General features: G+C 39.1%; 2 protein-coding genes across 14 annotated transcripts in view; one reads left to right on the top strand and one right to left on the bottom strand.

Moving 5' to 3' along the window:
• Positions 1–114: 114 nt before the first annotated feature.
• Positions 115–16,605, bottom strand: spmip2 (sperm microtubule inner protein 2). 3 transcript variants are annotated; one of them, XR_015124473.1, is made up of 7 exons: positions 16,432–16,605; positions 15,712–15,941; positions 15,364–15,422; positions 4,507–4,572; positions 1,095–1,208; positions 666–740; positions 115–417 (listed from the first exon to the last, which is right to left on the bottom strand). XR_015124473.1 is itself a non-coding variant. In XM_086259810.1 (5 exons), the coding sequence occupies exons 1-5, from the start codon at positions 16,493–16,495 to the stop codon at positions 354–356; spliced, it is 483 nt and encodes a 160-aa protein (XP_086115936.1). In that variant the 5' UTR covers positions 16,496–16,605; the 3' UTR covers positions 115–353. The 3 variants fall into 3 exon arrangements, 1 of the variants encoding a protein (XP_086115936.1); XR_015124474.1 differs by lacking the exon at positions 666–740; XM_086259810.1 differs by lacking the exons at positions 666–740; positions 1,095–1,208.
• Positions 16,606–18,427: 1,822 nt separating this feature from the next.
• Positions 18,428–21,473, top strand: part of rapgef2b (Rap guanine nucleotide exchange factor 2b) — a 105,064-nt gene continuing 102,018 nt past the window's right edge. For all 11 annotated transcript variants that reach the window (XM_086259705.1, XM_086259652.1, XM_086259644.1 and 8 more), the window contains exon 1: positions 18,428–19,094. In XM_086259705.1, coding sequence (XP_086115831.1) covers positions 19,026–19,094 — 69 coding nt within the window. In that variant the 5' untranslated portion in view covers positions 18,428–19,025. The remainder of the gene's footprint in view (positions 19,095–21,473) is intronic.

Below are 21,473 nucleotides of genomic sequence, written 5' to 3'. Positions count from 1 at the left end.
ATACAAAATAATAGATACAAAGGTAGAAGTAGAACAGAAGATCAGTGAGTATGACTGTACGCGTATTCCGGTTGCGATTTCCAAAGTAAAACACCAAAAAGACGAGATCACCGGTCTCCGCTGTTGTGTGTTGTGCTGCACATGGACTCAGCACTCAGAGATAAAAGTATACATGTGTAGTCAGACCACTGACACCAACAGTTGGCTTAATTTAAAGCCAATCTTAACTATAACTATGCATATGACCAACAACAAATGCATAAATAAAGCACCACAAAGACCAGGCATAAGCATATCTTTGGTTTATTAAGAATAAAAGTGGCTAACACCTGAAAAACTGAGGGAGATGAGACTCAGAGGGAGGATGCTGTCTCACTGCAGTGACTCTTTGAGCTGCATCCTCCTGTGGTTCCTGTACTGAGAGGGAAAAGAATCAGAAGAGAGAAGACGGGAAGTTAGAAATGACTGTGCAACCATTTTTAAGTATCTAATTTAAATTATGGAAATTAAGTATTAGTATTACAATACATCGTTTATGTTAAAGAAAGTGTGACAAGTTTCATTGTTATTATGAATTTCTGTAAAGAGGACTAGTACTCTAATACATTATTAAAGTGATAACATATAATGGCATGTACTTAGTATAATTTCTCATTTAGCCTTACATTTAGTCATAGTCAGACATTTAATGATTTCTTTCCACTGTTCCTTTTCCTGGAATGATTGTACAGCATACATCTCTGATCATTTAAAAACAAACAAACAAACAAACAGGAAATGGGTATTAACGTTTGAATTTACTCTGAATTTCCCACACAGGGTCTAGATTACAGTCTCAAATATACACTAAAATTTGATTAAATGTCCTTTAGCAAGTTTCATCTCAACTGCTTGCTTTCAGTAGCCAACAGCAAGCTTCTGGCAAAACTGGCTGGATATTTGACCCTTTTTTGGCAGAACTGGTAGAATTTATTTAAATGGTTAGTATCCTGGCACCAATCCTGCTTTTAAATCAAAACAATTTCAATAAGGTTGAGGCCATTCCAGAAGTTTAATATGAAGCTACTGTCATAGTGGAGGTTTCTGAAGCATACATGATATGGACAGTGGTACAGGTTTCTGGACTTCATTAATTCAACGGAAGCACTGGGGAAAGGATGGCCAGAGGGGGAATTGAACAGGATGCTGGTTTCATGGAGAGGATTCAGCTAGGGAGAGAGAGGAGAGAGAAGTTAGTTCAGTCCTTCAAGGGAGATGCAGGGAGTTTTTGTTTTTTTTTAAACCTTTTATTTTGTACTTTTTTCCAATTTTATAGTACATGCAAACAAAAATATGAAAAAGGAACACAAAAGAAACAAACTAAAAGGAATAAAGGACACCTAATCTGTGGAAGAGAGAAAAAACAACAACGAGGAGAGGTCCCTGCCTTATGGGGCTGAGTGAGTCTTATAGGCTATCCATTTTGTCCACTGTTTTCGGTGTTTGTCAGATTTCAGTCTCAAAGTGTAAGTCATTTTCTCCATTATATATATGTCCTTGATTACATCAGTCCATTCTTCCAATTTTAAAGGGTCACTTTTCAGCCAGTTTTTTGTTATTACCTTTTTGCTTGACGACAACAACATAATTTTAAACAAGTAATGGTCCTCCTTTCTTACATTTTCCCATATTCCAAAATACATTACTCGTGCCTCACACAGCACATCATACCCCAGCACTTTCTTCATTGTTACTGCAATGCTTTCCCAGTAAGGTTTGATATTTTTACACTTCCAAAACACATGAGAATGATTGGCGTCCCAGTCTCCACATAATCTCCAGCATCGTTGGGGTGTTTTCAGCTGCTTGCTTTTGATATAAGGAGTAATAAAGAACCTAATCACATTTTCCAGCCATATTCTCTCCATCGTCTAGAGCTGGTGGAATTATGCTGTGTGAGACATACGGATCGCCAGTCATCCTCTGACAACTCAAGATGTAATTCAGATTCCCACTTTTGTTTGATATATAATGTTTCATTCCTATTCAAATTTTGCAGGCCATTATATAATTTCGATAAAATTCTTAATGGAGGATTTTTATATGCACCTGTTATTATTTATATTATATGGCTTCCTTCTCTCAAGAGCTTCTTCCTAATTTCTGTATTGTAAAAATGTCTTAATTGAAAATACCTAAATAAATCTGATTTATCCAGTCCAAATTGTCTCTGTAGATTCTCGAAGGATTTGAATGTTTTCCCATCTATTAATGTGCACATTGCTGTAATTCCTTTATTGACCCATCTTAAAAATGTACTATCCCATTGTCCACTTTGGAATTTTCAAGAATATGCAGGCCAAATCAGCAATTTACAGTCTTCTATAATTCTATATTTCTTCACTATAATCCACCAGAGTTTAATAGTGAATTCAGTAATAAGATTTGTGTTCGTAGACTGGATAGTTTCTTCTCCCAATCTTGCTTGTGGATGACATGATGAGCAATAATTTATCTCCATATGCTTCCATTTTGAGTTGTAATCCGGTGAACACCAGTAAACAATATATCTCAGCTGGGCTGCATAGAAATATTCCTTGAAATTCAGGAGGGCAAGTCCTCCTTTTTCTTTACTTAATTGGAGTATTTTAAATCTTATTCTTGGCTTTGTCCCTTTCCAAATAAATCTACTAACTAATTTATCCCATCTACCAAATTGTGCATCTGGTATATGGACTGGCAATGAAGTGAATAGATACAGTAGTCAAGGAAGCACATTCATTTTTATTACCTCTATTCTTGAGCTAAGGTCCATGACAAGTGGAGCCCATTTAATCAAATCTTTTTGGATTGTATTACTAATCTTTACACAATTTTCCTCGTATAGTGTACTTATTTCGCTAGTTAGATAGACACCTAAATATTTGATCTTATTTGAATCCCATTTTAATTTATATTTGTTTTGAATATTTTAATGCTTTAATCAACCGAGGAAAGGTCGTGTCAGGATCCTGTAGGTATATAATTATATCATCAGCAAAGAGACCTATTCATTGTTCAATTTTAGAAACTAAAACCCCTTTTAAGTCTGCACTTTGCCGTATATACTGAGCCAAAGGTTCGATATACAGAGCAAAAGGGGCTGGACTCAGGCAGCAACCCTGCCTGGTTCCTCTGAAGAGCTCAAAACTGTCTGTCAGGTCCTCATTTATTTTAACTCTAGCCAATGGCCTGTGGTAAAAGGATTGTACACACTCGATGAAGGTACTGTTAAAGCCCATTCTTTTCAAAACAGCAAAAAGAAATATCCAAGAGACTCTATCAAAGGCCTTTTCAGCATCTAAGCTCACTAAGGCTGTTGGGATTTTCTCTTTATTAACTTCGTTAATTATATGCAATGTGTGTCGTATATTATCTTGTGTCTGTCGCCCCTTAATGAACCCTGTCTGGTCTTCATCCACCAGATCTGGGAGAAATGGCTCTAAGCGTCTTGTGATTATGGATGTAAATAATTTATAATCCACATTTAAGATAGAGATTGGGCGATAAGAGTCACAGTTTTCCTTGTTTTTACCTTCTTCTTCAGGGAGTTTAACGGATGGTGTCATAGTGATTCTCCTACTTGTTGCTGGGAGGTTGTCCAAGTGGGGGTACCCAGAGACAGAGCATAGTGAGTGGACTAATTCAAAGGGACAGGTAGTGTACTGGCTCTTGAGCCCGACAAGGATAATGCTTGGTAGAAGCAGACTATCTGGCAGATTCTGGAAGCACCGACTGGTCCTTTAGTACTGGGAATTAATTCAGATCTGATGAGGAACCGGTATATCTGGCAGCATAATGATGATTGAGCTCTGCCCCAGAGGGAGGAGAAGGAGCTCAACTGACCCTGGCCCTCTACACAGAAGAGGAACAGACTTCAAGGACATCATAACCAGAAAACTATAACAGTAGCTTTATCCATTCTGAAACCAGTTCAGATGTCTGTTTGGGATCATTGTCCTGTTGGACAATTGGACAAGATCCAATATCCAAGTTTCAATGGTCTAGCTCAGGGGTGGGCAATCTCAGTCCACGAGGGCTGGTGTCCCTGCAGGTTTTAGATGTGTCCTCGAACCAACACAGCTGATTTAAATGGATAAATTAGCTCCTCAACATGTCCTGAAGTTCTCCAGAGGCCTGGTAACGAACTAATCATGTGATTCAGGTGAGTTTCCCCAAGGTGAGATCTAAAACCTGCAGGGACACCGGCCCTCGTGGACTGAGACTGCCCACCCCTGGTCTACCTATTGGTTTGAGGTGAATATGAAAAATTTGGAGCTAGTTTTCTTTTTTCATTATTTCATTCACTTTGCACAATATACCAGAACAACCGGCAACAACCTGTATGTATAATTCTTTCAACTTTGTGGATAAAAAAAAACCTAAAATAAATTGAAACGTGTGCATCCATTTCTGATTTTTAACATTATTAAAGATGTATGGTGTACAATAATTGCCTGTGGTCAGAGTATATACATTTAAACTTACCTTGTGTTTCCAGTCTCATTTGGGCCCTTCACCTTCACTCTTGTCCCTCCTCTGCTATCAGCTGAGCTACAAGATAACAGATGTTAATGGTCAACAGGACCATTGAGCCTAAAAACACTATTTATACTATGGACTTCTCAGATATGCTCTCCGACTCTTAATTTATAGCCATATATCACAAAAATAGCTATTTGCCTGATTGTAGTGCAATTATCATCTTATCATATTAGGTCACACTCATTGGATATATTTGTTTAAAGAGATCAGACAACCACCAGCCATAATATTATATTAAGCTAATATTTCATTCAATCAGCTGAACAAAAAGTCACACTTTGATGTTTGTTTGTTTTTTCATTTCATAATCGTGAATGAAAAAAGAAAACATCATGCTAAAATAATTTACAATTAATTATTTGTTTCTGTTTGCTAGTCTAATCTTCCATCAATTAACAGTCCAAAATCTACTAATTCATTAATGCATAATCCACAGATGAACTTTTAATACACAGTGCAGTTTGATTTATGTGTGCTCATGCATACATTCTCATTTCTTTGTTTTAAAAATACATTTTAAACATATGTGCTGCTATATGGATATGAGATGGCTACCGTATGTTGCCGTATTTAATTTACTTACCAATTCTGCAATTGAATTAAAAAAAATGATTCAAAAAATGATACATGATGCTTTATCATTCTGCTGGCAAAATATTCTTTTTTCTTCCACGCAATAGTTTTGACATGTCACGATAGACAGGGGTAATTTAATCCTGGCTGTTACACTCATATAAATACTGCATGTTTCTCATAAGTTCTTTATTGGATGATTCTAATGTTTAATTGCGTGGGTAGAATCTGCTTCCAGTCATTTCTACAGTGTGATTCGGGTCTTATGTATAAATGATACATTTTAACTTCATAAGAAATTATTTATTTTATGTATCATAACCCTGAAATGTAATAACCACTTAATTAGACCTATGGGGAAAAACTGATCAGACTGTTTTTAACTGGTGATCACATCAAAGATCTCTTCAAAGATTCTCTGAACCAGAAAAGACCTTTTGGAGCCCCTGCATGTTGAAGATTTTGACTCTGCCTTCCACTCTTACTATATGTGGAGTGTTTTGTTTCTTGGAGTGTGCATACATTTTTCTTTTTCAAGTGAACTCAACCGCCACATGGCTTTATGTGGGTGTGAGACTTAGAGCATCCTATTGCAACGATGATATTGCCTGAAAATTGCAGCTGACCCCAAGAAATTGATGTCTGTGTGGCTTGTTATAGAAAAATTGGTGTTTTCTCTTACAGTAAACAATCTGTACCGTTATCTACACCAGATATAAGGATGTGATCGTTTTTGCTATAGAGACAGATTACCAGGTGCTGCTCAAATAAGAATCAAAAGTCTATATCTGTGACACTCTAAGAAGGGAGCGGGACCTCTGATAAACAATACTAAACCTGTGATTACTGTTATTTTCTGGATGGAACCCTCCGTTAGACAAGTTTTTATGCCTGAAGCAGATTGTCAGAACTTTTGCAGAGAAACTTATTTAAAGCTCTCTATCCCAGATTACACTGTGAAGGATGTTCATAAATTCATTGTGCATTACAGTGAGTAAAGGTGTACATTGCTATAATAAAAGAACTGTTTTTCCCGCAAGATTCTTTTAAGCTCAAGATTGTGAAAAGTGTAACCTTTTCACAAGCTTTTTAATCAAACGTTAACAGTGAGGTCCTTCATTCTAAGAGTGAGATGTCATTTCCTTTTACTCAGATTGTCGCTGTTTCATGTATATTATTATTTCTGAAAATAACATTTTCTGTCATTTTAACAGAAAATCACATGTAGGCAGTGCTGGGAAGGTTACTTTTAAAATGTATTCCACTACAGATTACAGAATATATGCCCCAAAATGTATTTTGTAATGTATTCCGTTACGTTACTTAATAAGAGTATTTGGATAACTTAAGATATTATCATGCTGTTTACAACTACATGAATATGATTTATTACTATTACTGAAGGTCCGCGGCTCCGAAACGTAGTAAAGGGACCTCTGGCTAATACTTCAGGTTCCGTGTTGGGCTCGTAGCCGAAAAATAGCTTTACTTTGTTGTCTGGGTCAACTTTGCTAGCGAGAGACAGAGAGAGGCTCTCTCCTTGGAGAGGCTGCTCCAACGGAACTTATTGTTTCGGAGAGAAACACGAACACGGTGTACAGTCGAGTCTTAATAGCTTACTTACAACTGGGCTGGTCAGGCACTCTTCTTGGCTGCAGTGGTTATTATTATATTTACATGCTTCCAGCTCCCGTTTCTGCTCGATGACAACTCGTAGTTTTCCACTCTCCTTTTTCTCCCTCCTTGCGCTCACAGACACATAACGGGTATAACTTTTCAGACCTGAATCTCACTGAACCTGAAAAGAGAGTATTAGCCAAAGGACTCAATTTTGCCATTTCTCCGCAACAGTTGCCCATAGTGGACCTTATCACAGCCACAGAAACCGCCATACGGATTAATAAATTATCACAGACAGAAGCAGAGCAAATCAGGATGAAAGTCTCGGCCACCCTCTCCAGTGCCAAAGTCCCTCCGTCCAACCTCACAATACAAGAAAAGAAGGCCGTCGCTTCCCTGAGCAAAGACCACAACATCACTGTTTTACCAACTGATAAGGGAAGATGCACCATGGTCCTAAACATTACAGATTACCACACAAAGATCACTACTCTCCTCAGTGACAACAATACCTACGAAGCGTTAAAGCGAGACCCCACAAGCAGCTACAAAAAGAAAGTTATAACTTGCCTTCAGGACCTTGAAAAGGACAAAATCATTGACCGCCTTACATATCACCGCTTTTACCCAGGGGATGCCATACCCTGCATTTACGGACTTCCTAAAATCCACAAGGAAGCTGTCCCACTCAGACCCATAGTCAGTAGCATAAACTCAGCCACTTATAACATGGCAAAACACCTTGCTACCATCCTTGCCCCTCTTGTGGGGAACACCCCACACACATCAAGAACTCCACCGACTTCACCGAAAAGGTCCAGAAACTTACCCTGGACCCAGATGAAACCATGGTGTCCTTTGATGTAGTCTCTCTCTTCACTTGCATACCCACCACGGAGGCAGCGGAGACTGTCAGGAAACGACTTGGAAGACAGGACCAACTTCACACCCGATCAGATTTGCACACTGTTAGACCTCTGCCTCACCACAACATACTTTAAATACAACGAAGGCTTCTACAGACAAAAACATGGCTGTGCCATGGGCTCCCCCGTGTCATCTATTGTAGCCAACCTTTACATGGAGGAAGTGGAAAGAAAGGCTCTTGGCTCTTTCAAAGGAAGAGTACCCAGCTACTGGTACAGATATGTGGACGACACCTGGGTCAAAATCAAGACACAAGAAGTGGAATCCTTCACTGCGCTGTGGATAAAAACATCAAGTTCACCAGGGAAGACACAAAGGACAACTTTTTGCCTTTCCGTGGCGATCGTGGCTCAAGAGTTGGGAGCTCACCTTGTAATCGGAAGGTTGCCGGTTCGAGCCCCGGCTTGGACAGTCTCGGTCGTTGTGTCCTTGGGCAAGACACTTCACCCGTTGCCTACTGGTGGTGGTCAGAGGGCCCGGTGGCGCCAGTGTCCGGCAGCCTCGCCTCTCAGTGCGCGCCAGGGTGGCTGTGGCTACAATGTAGCTTGCCATCACCAGTGTGTGAATGGGTGGATGACTGGATATGTAAAGCACTTTGGGGTACTTAAGGACTAGTAAAGCGCTATATAAATACAGGCCATTTACCATTTTTCCTGGACTGCGCTGTGCACATTGCACACATTGAAGAGAATGGCAACCTCAGCATCGAGGTTTACCGGAAGCCCACACACACGGACCAGTACCTCCTCTTTGACTCCCATCACCATCTGGAACACAAACTTGGAGTAATTAGGACCCTACACCACCGGGCAGAACATGTTCCCTCTAAGCCTGAAGGGAAAAAGAAGGAACACACACATGTAAAGGAAGCACTCAAACAAAACCCAAACAGTCCTGACCCGCCACAATATGAAACAGGAAAATACCGCCATGTAATCCATTTATTTCAACAAAGTAACTGTATTCTAAATACCACCTTTTTAAACGGTAACTGTAACGGAATACAGTTACTCATATTTTGTATTTTAAATACGTAACTGTGGTAAATGTATTCTGTTACTCCCCAACACTGCATGTAGGCCATTGATTTTCCCTAATAAAACCACTTTTACATCACATACAGCTTCAAAAAGAACATATTATTTGTTACAAAAACATGTGCAGGCTTGAGGTTTGAGGCAGGAGACTAATAGTTAAAGTGGTTGACTTTAACTCCTATTAAATCCCTGGGGAGTCGTTTTTGTCACTGCACAGGATGTTCATATGAAAATATTTTTTTATTAAAGGGTGAAATTTTAAAAAGTAGGATGGTGAAAAATAATAATTTTCTAAAGAAAGAATAAAAATTGTTCATATTTTGAACTTCTAGCAGTATAAAGATGAAATTATAAAATGAGAAAATTACTTTGAAGCAACATTTACATGTAATGGTTGGGAGCTGTTGGAGCCTCATGGAAGGTCACTAGCACAATTTTCTGTATTATATGAGTTAGTTCACATTTATAGATGTGCCAGTTCTCAGACTGTCAGCCTTAGGAAAAATAAAAGCATGCCCTTCTTTTCAGAATTTAACTGGTGCATGCCTGAACCAACATGTTGTTGTAATTAAAACTCTATTTCTGTATTATATACAGTCTGTGGCTTGGACTATGCACATTTCCAGTGTGCAGTGCTATAGCAAAGCCTGACTCTGAAATGATAATTTCTCCTCGAACAACCACCTACAAATATTTCATGCATGTCACATATTTTACTGAAAGGATTCTTCAAGGAAGGGATTAGTAGCTGCATGCACAGCCGAGAGAAGCTTTTTGAGCTGCATCAATGGTCATAAATGTGATCAGCTGTGTCTTGCACTCTGCATTTTGACATATTGTTTGCTGGCTTTGCAAATCATTTAGCATATCAAATTCTCCTTTAAACGAGATCTTTAACTTACTTCGCCCCCTCTCATCTCCTAGAGCTTGTGTCTTTTTGAAGCTTCTGAAAACATGCCACCTTATCTCTTGTTTTTGTTTTATGGTTTTTTTTGTTTTTTTTAATTAAAACTTTCAAATATAATTTTTAGTACATTTTACTGGTCTACTGTATTCTTCTACAATGGCTCCTTTAAGAAGTTGTGTTTTCATGTCTGAGGTTCCTAATGTGTCCTCACTCCACTCCCTGGGCAGATGTATAGTCTCGATTTGTTTTTATGTTACAGTTTATGTTTTCTCTTACTGGTTGGCAGATTTCGGAAAACTAGCTATCAGACATTTCTGAGGGATTATGAGCTGTGGAAGGAACAATTTCCATAAATGTGCACATTTCATAGTTGGAATGATCATTTCAACATTACATTTTTTTTTTTTCCAATGAAGGAGGGAAAATCTGGGTGGCTCCAGTGGCTGATCAGATGGGTGCTGTTCAGCTAGTTTTTACAATATTACAGTTTCTTTGTAAGTATTTTCCAGATTTGGAATGGCTTTCCATTATATATGAATAATATTTCCTTGCTGAAATCAAAAGTGTCATTTGGCTTAGCCTCTTAATGTGTGTCTGTCTGTTCCCAGCTTGTCATTAAGATATCACGACACAGTGGTTTTGTTTTTCCTTTGTTGTTTCTCATTCTTGACTTAATGTATTCATCTTTGCTTTGTGCTTTTTGTGTGCCTTCCCATCTGGTTTACAGAGTCCTGTCTATCTTGCATTTGTAGCTTTTATTGGCTTTCTTGTGGGAAAACAACAGACTGATTTTCTAAGATGGTGAAAAATATTTGTGTGAATGATGCCTGCAACAAGAATAAAAATCTACAGCCTTGTCAACCGTGTCTCATACTGGTCCCAGGAAACTGCAATGTTTCAGACCAGAAAGCAAAACTGTCCTGAACAAAGGAAAAATCATGAAACATCCACATGGATGACAAAGTGAAGAAGAAAATCAATACAAAACATCCTTTAATGGCTAGAAAAGTAGCTGTGCTGATACAGAAACTGCAATAGACACACACACACACACATGTATGTATGTATGTATGTATGTGTATATATATATATATATATATATATATATATATATATATATATATATATATATATATATATATATATATATATTAGGGGTGCAACGATACACAAAATTCACGGTTCGATATTTTTTCGATACAAAAAAAAATGTTCATGCCTTTTTAATTTGTCATTTATTAAAATTATAAATATATATTTTAACACAAAAGTACAGTTTTTAAATTTAACCCTAACCCTTGTGCGTGTTGTTTTTTAGCTCGTCATATCGCAGCCACAGAAATTCTTTTGTCCATGAAACCATAAAGCTGCACTTTCTTTTTGCCTTATAGTCTGATTTGTCATAACTTCTCCGTTTTGTGGTAAGCTTTTCTTTGGCTGTCACTTCTTCACCCTGACCTGTCTTATTTGGCTCAGCAGAACTAAAATATATATCTGTCTGTGAAGGTTCTCAATCATCCAGTTCATCGTAGTGAAATATATATCCTGCCGCACTCACATAAGCTCAGCGATTCTCTGCGCGATCAACCTCTCACATGTTTAAGACGATGTCAGAGGAATTGGTGCACAAATTATCATCACTCACAGATCAGTACTGTCGCTCTCTATACACAGTTCGCGCGATTGCAAAGTGAAAGCAAAAAAACAAGCGCAAATTCAAACACGATTTCAATATGTCACATATTGACAGTGGCTCACCGATGCCAATGACATAATTACCCAGCTACATTTCTGAAAGAATGCAAAAGCATTGACATATATTTTTCCTTCCTACAATAGCCCAACAGGCAGGGGAGAGATAGCCCCGGGACGTCGGGCTAGCGATATTGCGAGCCCTGTATCTGATTGAGGAATCACTCATCTTTGGAAAAGAGAGTTTATTACAGAGAAATGGCTCTTTCCAAAATAAAAGCTATACTATCCGCTTCTTCTGGGCTATATTCTCAGCAGCATATTAAACATATCAGGTCTCCATAAGGAGAATCCTGTGCTAACAGCTGTCTAAATGACTCGGCTAAAGTTTGTAGCATGCATGCTTGTTGTTTTTGTCTTTGCACTAGGATGATGTCGGTGTAAATGTGCAGTCATATTCGTTGTGTTCCCACTAGTGCTTTCAGGTTAATCTCGTTGAAATAACCTTAACGCCACAACACGGCAAATCTCCGTTAACGAGCTACCCTATACAGAGGGGCTAGACCGCCAACACGTTAACGAGCTAACTGCGCTAACACACTAGCTCCCACCCATGTAATTGAGCATTGCATGGCACATCCAACATACTGTTTTATTTTAGTCCATGACTCGCTTACCTTCAGGGTCATACGTCACATGAAAACCAAAATAATTCCAAACGCCAGATCTGAATGAGGGTGGGGAGGTCCACTTCTGTCTCGCTAGCTTGCCCTGCGCTCTTCCTTCTGACGATGCTGTCTGTGTTGAGTGCTCAGTGAATCTGCGTTTGACTACTCCGCCTAGGCTGCACTGTCGAGCCTAGGCGGAGTAGTCAAATGCAGATTCACTGAGCGCTCAACACAGACAGCATCGTCAGAAGGAAAGTTGATAAAATAAATTACAAATTTTGTATTGTTCTTTTTTTTTTCTCCCCTTTGGTTTTCTTTCTTTCTCTCCCCCTCTTTCTTTCATTCTTTCCCCCTGTCCTATCCCACAGTCATGTCTGTCCCGTTTGCAACTGAAAATAAAATAAATTCATAATTATAATAAAGGTCAATCAAATGGACCAATATGATGATCCACTTAAAATAAATCCTCTTGGCATCTTTCTTGGCCTCAAGACAACAATTCTGATGGCTATAGATCCAAACGGGACACAAAAAAAAAAAAAAAAAAAAAAAATTGAAAAAAATTGTATTGTTCGATACATATGCGTACTGAACCGAAAGCACTGTATCGAACGGTTCAATATCGATACGAATATCGTTGCACCCCTAATATATATATATATATATGTATGTATGTATGTATGTATGTATGTATGTATGTATGTATGTATGTATGTATGTATATATATATATATATATATATATATATATATATATATATATATATATATATATATATATATATATATATATATATATATATATATATATATATATATATAAACACCCAGCACGCCCCTGCGGGCGGTTTATCCTTCAAGCTCGGGTCCTCTACCAGAGGCCTGGGAGCTTGAGGGTCCTGCGCAGTATCTTAGCTGTTCCCAGGACTGCGCTCTTCTGGACAGAGATCTCCGATGTTATTCCCGGGATCTGCTGGAGCCACTCGCCTAGCTTGGGAGTCACCGCACCTAGTGCTCCGATTACCACGGGGACCACCGTTACCTTCACCCTCCACATCCTCTCGAGCTCTTCTCTGAGCCCTTGGTATTTCTCCAGCTTCTCGTGTTCCTTCTTCCTGATGTTGCTGTCATTCGGAACCGCTACATCGATCACTACGGCCGTCTTCTTCTGTTTGTCTACCACCACTATGTCCGGTTGGTTAGCCACCACCATTTTGTCCGTCTGTATCTGGAAGTCCCACAGGATCTTAGCTCGGTCATTCTCCACCACCCTTGGGGGCATCTCCCATTTTGACCTCGGGACTTCCAGGTTATACTCGGCACAGATGTTCCTGTACACTATGCCGGCCACTTGGTTATGGCGTTCCATGTATGCCTTGCCTGCTAGCATCTTGCACCCTGCTGTTATGTGCTGGATTGTCTCTGGGGCATCTTTACACAGCCTGCACCTGGGGTCTTGCCTGGTGTGATAGACCCCAGCCTCTATGGATCTTGTGCTCAGAGCTTGTTCTTGTGCTGCCATGATTAGTGCCTCTGTGCTGTCTTTCAGTCCAGCTTTGTCCAGCCACTGGTAGGATTTCTGGATATCAGCCACCTCCTCTATCTGCCGGTGGTACATACCGTGCAGGGGCCTGTCCTTCCATGATGGTTCCTCGTCTCCCTCCTCTTTCTTGGGTTTCTGCTGCCTGAGGTATTCACTGAGCACTCGGTCAGTTGGGGCCATCTTCCCAATGTATTCTTGGATGTTCGTTGTCTCATCCTGGACTGTGGTGCAGACACTCACCAGTCCCCGGCCCCCTTCCTTCCGCTTAGCGTACAGCCTCAGGGTGCTGGACTTGGGGTGAAACCCTCCATGCATGGTAAGGAGCTTTCTTGTCTTTATGTCAGTGGCTTCTATCTCCTCCTTTGGCCAGCCTATTACCCCAGCAGGGTACCTGATCACGGGCAGGGTGTACGTGTTGATGGCCCGGATCCTGTTCTTACCATTCAGCTGACTCCTCAGGACTTGCCTGACCCTCTGCAGGTACTTGGTGGTTGCAGCTTTTGTAGCGTTTGTCTATATATATATATATATATATATATATATATATATATATATATATATATATATATATATATATATATATATATATATATATATATATATATATATATATATATATATATATATATATATAACAAAACATAATATAATATAAGCTTAGATAAAGGGAATTACAGGTGACAGTAGTTGGGGCTTTCCAACTGTACTCTTTAATACAGTTTTTCTCATATTACACTGTTATTCAAATGTATTGTCCTGTTTTTTAATATTAACCACTGCCATCATGCCACTAAAACTCTCCTGTAAATACTGAACTGATGGCTATGCCATAGTCTAATTCTCTGCATTTATTACATCTAGCAAACTGTTTAGATGCTTTAATCAATCATATATTCAAACTGGGTCTTTCACAAAGATGAGATGATCTACTTTGAGGCACTGCACAGCATTTTTATTCCTCAGTCTCATTAATAAAGATGATGTCCCACATTTTAATGGCCATTAGTTTACAAAAGCCCACAGTGGGAGACATGCACTTTTTAAGGTCTTGCTTTATCCCATTAAACATATGAAAACAGAAAAAAATCACATGGTCCTTTGCAGGTGTTAAAATTAGGTAAATGCAGCCTCAGCCTTGGGCTTGTTTTGCAGCAGCAGAACCTGAACACCTTGCCGTCTGGGAGTAAGCCTTGAATTGCCAAAGTATTCTAGTCATTTTGATCCTGAGCGGATAAGAGAAAATTCATTTTTTAAATTCCTTTTTAACACATTAAGTTTTTGCTATAGTTACTTTTTTTTATTTGCCACAAAGTAAAATATGGTGTCCTGTAATGTGACATTCAGTCATTTCAGTCTACCCTTCAGTATTAGTAACGTGTCCCACACAAACCAACTCCTTGCACCACATTTAGTTTGCTGAGATCTGGTCACCCCACTTTTTATGGTTGTAGCAGATCTACAGGATTCTGTTCACTGTTTTGGCTCTTAAATAGTTGATTATCTACTGTACCAATAAATATAATTTTAAGCCAGTTAATGCAAAGATGTTGAATTTTTGATACGGCACTGTTTCCAAAAATGCTGAAGAATAACATAAACCTCCTGTTTGTTTTTATGACGTCTGTGTGTCTGTTTATGTCTGGCCTATTTCTTTTACAGAGCTTGGGGAGCTGCATGCTCCTGATGAAGTGGAAGTGTTACATTATGAATGTGGAGGTAGATAACTTACAATCACTCAACACAGTGCAAACCTGAGATGTTCTCATGTATCCACATAACAAAGCACACATGTGTGATAGCTCTCTGAGCAAAGGGAAAAGGCATTCTATCTTACTTTGTGCTCTGAAACTTTTGAGTGACTCTGTTCTCCAACGATGCCCGTATGTCTGTTTTCTGTTAAAAAAATAATGAAGATTAATGTAATATTTTTTGAACGTGTATATGATTCAATTTATAAATTGATCACAATGAAGACTGCGTGAAAAATATTCATTAATGGTTAAAAATATGCGACTTAACAAAAATATAGCAATAAATATTTATGATGTCACAAGGCTGATAAATCATCTGTCCATCAGTTTCTCAAAGTTAAATCTCAATGTGACTTTGTGGCACATTAACAGAAGATGCTGCCTCTGCTTATTCATTTGCATAAGCCGCACACGGTAGATTTTAGTTGCACCTTAATTTGCATATTGCTGAGCAGCGTCCCACTGTTTAACAGCTGGTTATATTGCCATCCCCAGCCCACCTCCCCCACATAGCTCTGCCTGGGAATGGGTGGGAGGGCATCTGGTGGAGCTCGGCACAGGTAACTGAGGTCACCTGTGGCCTCAGGTGATGTGGCACCCACACCGATGTACCGGGTAAAGTAATTGGATCTTGGCCTATAGTCTCCGATTCCATCTGGACCTGGTGAGTGGATAAAGCAGGTAAAAAAAAAATAAAAATACAAACAAACTCAAAGCTTTTATTCAGAGCTTTAATAAACTTAAGTACCATAAAAATGTAGTCTATATTCAACTTAAGGTGATTTAATAAATATTATTATATTATACACAAACACAGACAGGCACAAATAGTCAGTTTGGTTCAGGTTATAGTGCCATCATGTGTCCAGTTGCAGCTATATTTGCTTGGACATGCACCATTTCCTTGAATATTTAATAATTGATCAACCATGGTGTGCAGTTTAAAGCACAATTACAGAAAACTGGGTTACAGTTATCTGGCAGCAAATACTTTCTTATTAATTCCAACACACTCACACTCATAAAGTATTATAGATATGGCAGCAGAGACATTGCTTCAGCTCTAATTTTAACTTCATAATTTGATCCCCCAGAACTTTAGTGAGTTGAAGAAACTAATAAAAGCATCTTCTCTGCATACATCGGCCTACCTGTAAAAATCATCCTCTGTCCATACTGTGGCTGTCCTGCAGTTGTTTCACTGTTTTGCATCATTTCTCTTCCTGTTATGTTTGGACTAGTTGCAGACTAGATACACCTAGATAATGGCCACCCATGGGTGATAACATGAGCCCAGCAGTCTGCTCTGTCCTCAGGGCCATGGCTGGTTGTCATGGAATCATTACTTGTATCCTAGTTACAGCCTAAAGGCAGATTATACTTTAAGTGTTGAACTATGCCCATTCACTCCTTTATTTATATGAAGTATTTATGTATTTATTTATGTCAAGCCCTGTAAAATTAAGTAAAATATATCCTGTCCCTGGTTATAAGTAAATTAATTGTTATTTATTAAGTACATTAAAAAGCAGCTTTCCATTTGCTGCATAATAAAAACAAAACCTTGTTGATGAAGCAATGAAATACCAAATGAAAAGAGTATAGTTATTAAGCACATAGCAACCACGCAAACAGCAGAGATAAACAAACTGCAAATAACAGAGTGAAAAGCCAATTACACAATGAAATGAAATGAATGAATGAATGAATAAATAAATGTATTCATTTATTCGGAAACTCAATGAAACTACCAACCATGAATGCAAAAATAACAGGGTATTAAGAGTGGACTTGAAAAAGTCTTTACAGTTTGATTTAATATGAAAAGAAAAACTGTTTCAGAATCTTTGTAAAGCAAATGAAAAAGTCCACTCCACGTGAGCGGGGAACTGAAAAAGAGCAGATAATAATCTAAGTTACGCCAAGGCAGAAAAGTTTTGTAAAGCTTAAATGTTAAGGGCTTACTAATCAAGCCAGAATCTTGAAAAAGCTTGACCCCATGTACAAGGAGTTACAGTAATCCAATTGTAAAGCATAAAAACCACTTTCCTCAGACTATTAACAGAGCGAAGGAACTCTTAAGGAAACTTTTCGCAATTCATTGATCAAGGCAGCTAAACATCCTTGTTGGTGAACACAGACAGTCTGCTGTAAACGAGAGGTAAAACTATGTTTCATCAGCATAACAGTGATGCCATATTATATTTTTCAAAGATGGATACAAAGGGGAGGGAAATGGAAAATATAAAAGTGGCCCCAACACAGACCCCTGGGGGATAACACATTTAATAGGGTAAGATGTCCCATCTGACACTGGAGTACAGCCATAACCTGCAGATCAGCTTTGGCCTGAAATTGACAGAAAAATGTTTTGTCTTCTGGATTTTGGTCTAAACAAGACTTTAATTTTGAAGGATGTTGGAGTGAATAACCTAGGTAGCAACTCAGTCTTCAGGGTGTGTGCTAGATTTCATCAATAAGGGTGGTACAGCTGCTTGTTTAAAACAGGAAGGAAACACTGCATTGATCAAATAACAATGAATTATACACCAAGGTTCATATTTTCGTATTTTCTCACAGCTGTAATCCCTCATTGAGCCACTTGGTGGAGCCAAAGCATAATTTTTTGCCACATTACGCCCTCCGTTCCCTTTTTTGTTAAATGGACTCGCCCATGATTAGCCGCCTCCTTGTGACAATAATCTTTGTCAAGTGAAATACAACAACAGCCAGACAGGAAATGCCACGGTGGTCCCTTCAAAACAGAACAGCACGATTTCTTAACCAAAGCGGACTTGTAGGGAAAATAATAACCTTGTTCAAAAACCTGCACGTTTAAAGAAGAAACTAAAATATTTCTCTATAACAGCTTACTATATTGATATAGGTGGACTCGACTGATTTTCTTTCTTTAAAAACGGTCATAAACAAAGGTAATTTTTGCATTGAAGCCTTGCATAAAAGTGAGGAAAATGATGCAAAACACACCCAAATGCATATTTATTTATGTATATTTTGCCTAAAATTTCCACAGCCTTCATTGTCTTTTTATTAGCGTCATTTGGGGGTATTATTTTGAAAGGTTGTAAGTAACGTCCACTGGTAACTCCGCTGGTCTTTATGCTCTCGGTATGTCAGTCACCATGGTGGCATACAACAGAGCAGAGCGGCGGCGGCTCTATCTTGACTTTTAGCTCCATCAAAATGCAAACATAGTAGATTTTCTCAGTGAGAGGACGGGAGTCTTCCTCTGATAATGGGCGTGAGCTGGTTGCTGACGGGTTAGCCGCTTGCTATTTCCTCACTTTTTTGTTTGCTGGATCCTTACATGGAATTTCTCCCCCGTCGCTAGCAGAGCAGAATGCTGAAGAGACAAGGAATGGCTTTAATGAACGCTGGCTTGAATAAAGGGACAACACTTTCTACGCTAAGAAAATAACTCTTAAGAGGGGGAGTTTGACCGGCGCTTTTAAAGGAAGTTTCCTCCCCGGTGGGGACCGGTGTTGGCAGCCGGATTCGGCACGGGCAGCAGAAAGACAGACACTCTGAGGAGACTGCTCGGCTGTCTGGCTCCAGTCGTGGCCTGGCTCAGGGCACTCCCAGCTTACCCGCTAGCATCTGAGCACAGGCGACGAGAATAAAGCAAGACAATAGGGGGACTTGTTTTGTATATATCCTGCCCCTGGATAGAGGTAATTTTAAGGATAAGGAATTCCACATCCTCTAGACGGCTTCTTCCAAAACAATGGCGTCTTACGTGGATAACAGCTTTCGGCAGGCTGTGATGAAGAATCCGGCTGAACGGACGCAACAGGTCAGAAGAAATTATTCATTGCATGTTGTTGCTAATTGGATTTTCATGGAAATTAGTAGCCTCCGCCGTTTTTTGTCACTTTGTTGCAACATTTTAGCATTGCAACATTTTAAAGTGTAACAGTTAAACAGTGTTTCTGAGTGCAACTGTTGCCATTCAGCTCGTCTCAGCGGCTACATCCCGCTAAGCCCTCTATCAGCAGAGATAATCAAGGCTACTTAATGTAACAGGAGCTGCGGCCATTGGTGGAACTCTAACCCGCCTGTGGCGTATAGCATCGCTCTGTGTATTGTGGTTTTACATCTCTGCAAGTCGCAAACGTCGTCTCTTGCAAAACTGATTTTTTTTTGCATGCAACAAAATCCAAATAATAAGGGTGGCAGAGATATATGTAAGGGTTTTAAAAGAGAATAACACAAAGGAGACAAAGAAAAGGGCAAGGGAGCCCAGAGGAAATCCGTTTGATCAGAAATGAATAGGATGTAGAAAATCTGTGATTGGGCGGAAAGTCAGACAGCACACTGCCCTGATGCAGATGGTGCACATGAAAAGTTTAAACAATGTTACAGTAGGGAAGGAAGTATTCAGACTAAGAACATATGTAAAATGCATTATCCTCTACTGTAATATTACAAAGGTTTAGCCTTAAAATAGTAAATAAAACATGTTTGTGCTGAATCATATACACTTTTTTAAATTGATGCATTAATGCGTAAATCACACTAACATTGCAGGTGGAGATGCAGCATTAGCGCTATAATAATAATTTAAAAAACACCAACATGGTATAGTAATAGATTTATTTTTAAAACGAACGAAAGATGCATCCAAAATAACTTACAAATACTTAAGTGAGATGGAAGTACATTGAGGGCCAGTGCCGCCCCATACCTACTCTACAGGCACATCCCTGTATGAAAGTCAAGGACAAGAGGCTAATCCACAGATAGCGCGTGGACGATACTGGGCTGTAAATTTGGACATTACCCCGGTTTATGGTAGACGTTGACAGACTAATGCTTCTGATGACTATCCTATAGGTTACTTTTGATACCGCTTCACCGACTAGTAGTAGTGGTCCATTAATGTTTTGTCACACAGTTTCTGTGGTGGGAATGGACAGACATTGGTGCTTTTCTTGTCCTGCAGTTAAAATCAGGAGGAAAAAAAATCTTCCAAACAGTTCCCTGCTACTTGTGTCTAAAGCTCAGTACTGTTACGTTTTTGTCCTACCTCTGAGAAGTTTGTAGTGCAATCCATATCCTGCCTGAACATGCAAATCCTGTGGGCTGTGGTTGTGACCCTTTGAGCTGAACATGCTTGTACACACCCAGGCTGGCAAGGTATCAGATATAGGACGTTATGCTTTGCATTTTTGCAGAGATCAAATATAAATCCAGTTTGGCTGTGAAGCTGAAATCATTTCATTTGAGCCGTCTCCACGGCTCCGTAGCCAAAAGCTTTACACATAATGGACAATCGATAGTCCATCACTTGAACCAGAGAGCTACAGTTAGTGGCACAGCCTCTGCCCATGTCTGTCTGACATTAAGGAAACAATTATGGTGTCACTGGTGTCACATTAACTGCCCTAGGCTCATGGTCTTTACAGCTTTATGCAAGTTGTAATTTGTATGGGTGACAGATGCCAACATGGTGATGGAAACTGGATAAAGAATTTGGCTTGTCTCACTAGCAGCTGTGCTCATCTAAGATTGGTTTGTTACCATTTAATGATAAGCATTTATTATTGATCAGTATATTTTGAATTAACTCTCTTGTCTGTAAAGAAATGCTTCACATTTTTGAGAAGCTTTAATTTAAAAATTTGTGTCAATCTATTTTTTCTTCTGAAAAATTTCTCAGGAAACGAAAACAAAAACATTTTTCCTATATCTGGCATCCTCTCAAGATCTATGTCTAAAGCATAACCCGCCTCAACTTGCAACCCCACCTGTAAGAATTTACATCAGCATAGCTTTATTTATGGCCATCTCAAAGGGCTGTTTATGAGGCAGTCCTAACTTGCCAAGAGTATGTGAGAAGATATTAAGCACTTGGAATTTCTTGGCTTGAAAAGTGTCAGATTAAAATACTTCAATAAAATATGACCTTCTGGAAGACTCTGTAAAATGATAATAAAAAAGAAATCAGTGGTATGGCTCTGGTCCTTGAGCACTTTGGAGCCACGGTATCAAATCATGCTGTGTAAGTATGCAAACATTTCATCCCAGAGGGCTTTACTGTAGGAAGTCTCTGCACTTCTGAGTGAGTGAGTGACAGGTTGGAAGGAGGAAAATGCTTCCCAGATCCCATAGGTCATTGCAATGAAGAAAAATGAACAGCAAGGCTGACTAGGGCAATTTTAACAGCGACTGT

The sequence above is a fragment of the Aulonocara sp. 'chitande type north' Nkhata Bay genome, linkage group LG2 (genome assembly GCF_057382095.1).
Source record: "Aulonocara sp. 'chitande type north' Nkhata Bay isolate Kocher_YH1m ecotype deep benthic linkage group LG2, A_spYH_male_GT1.1, whole genome shotgun sequence".
Classification (NCBI taxonomy): Eukaryota; Metazoa; Chordata; class Actinopteri; order Cichliformes; family Cichlidae; genus Aulonocara; species Aulonocara sp. 'chitande type north' Nkhata Bay.
Note: the sequence above shows the minus strand (reverse complement) of the source record. Positions and strands in the feature narration are given on the sequence as shown.

Excerpts from the sequence above, each read along its gene's own strand:
- spmip2 (XM_086259810.1), bottom strand. The coding sequence starts at position 16,495 with ATGATGCAAAACAGTGAAACAACTGCAGGACAGCCACAGTATGGACAG. Across the intron at positions 15,942-16,431 it reads ACAGAGGATGATTTTTACAG|GTCCAGATGGAATCGGAGAC; the intron begins GTAGGCCGATGT and ends TCCACTCACCAG. Across the intron at positions 418-4,506 it reads AATGAGACTGGAAACACAAG|TACAGGAACCACAGGAGGAT; the intron begins GTAAGTTTAAAT and ends TTTCCCTCTCAG.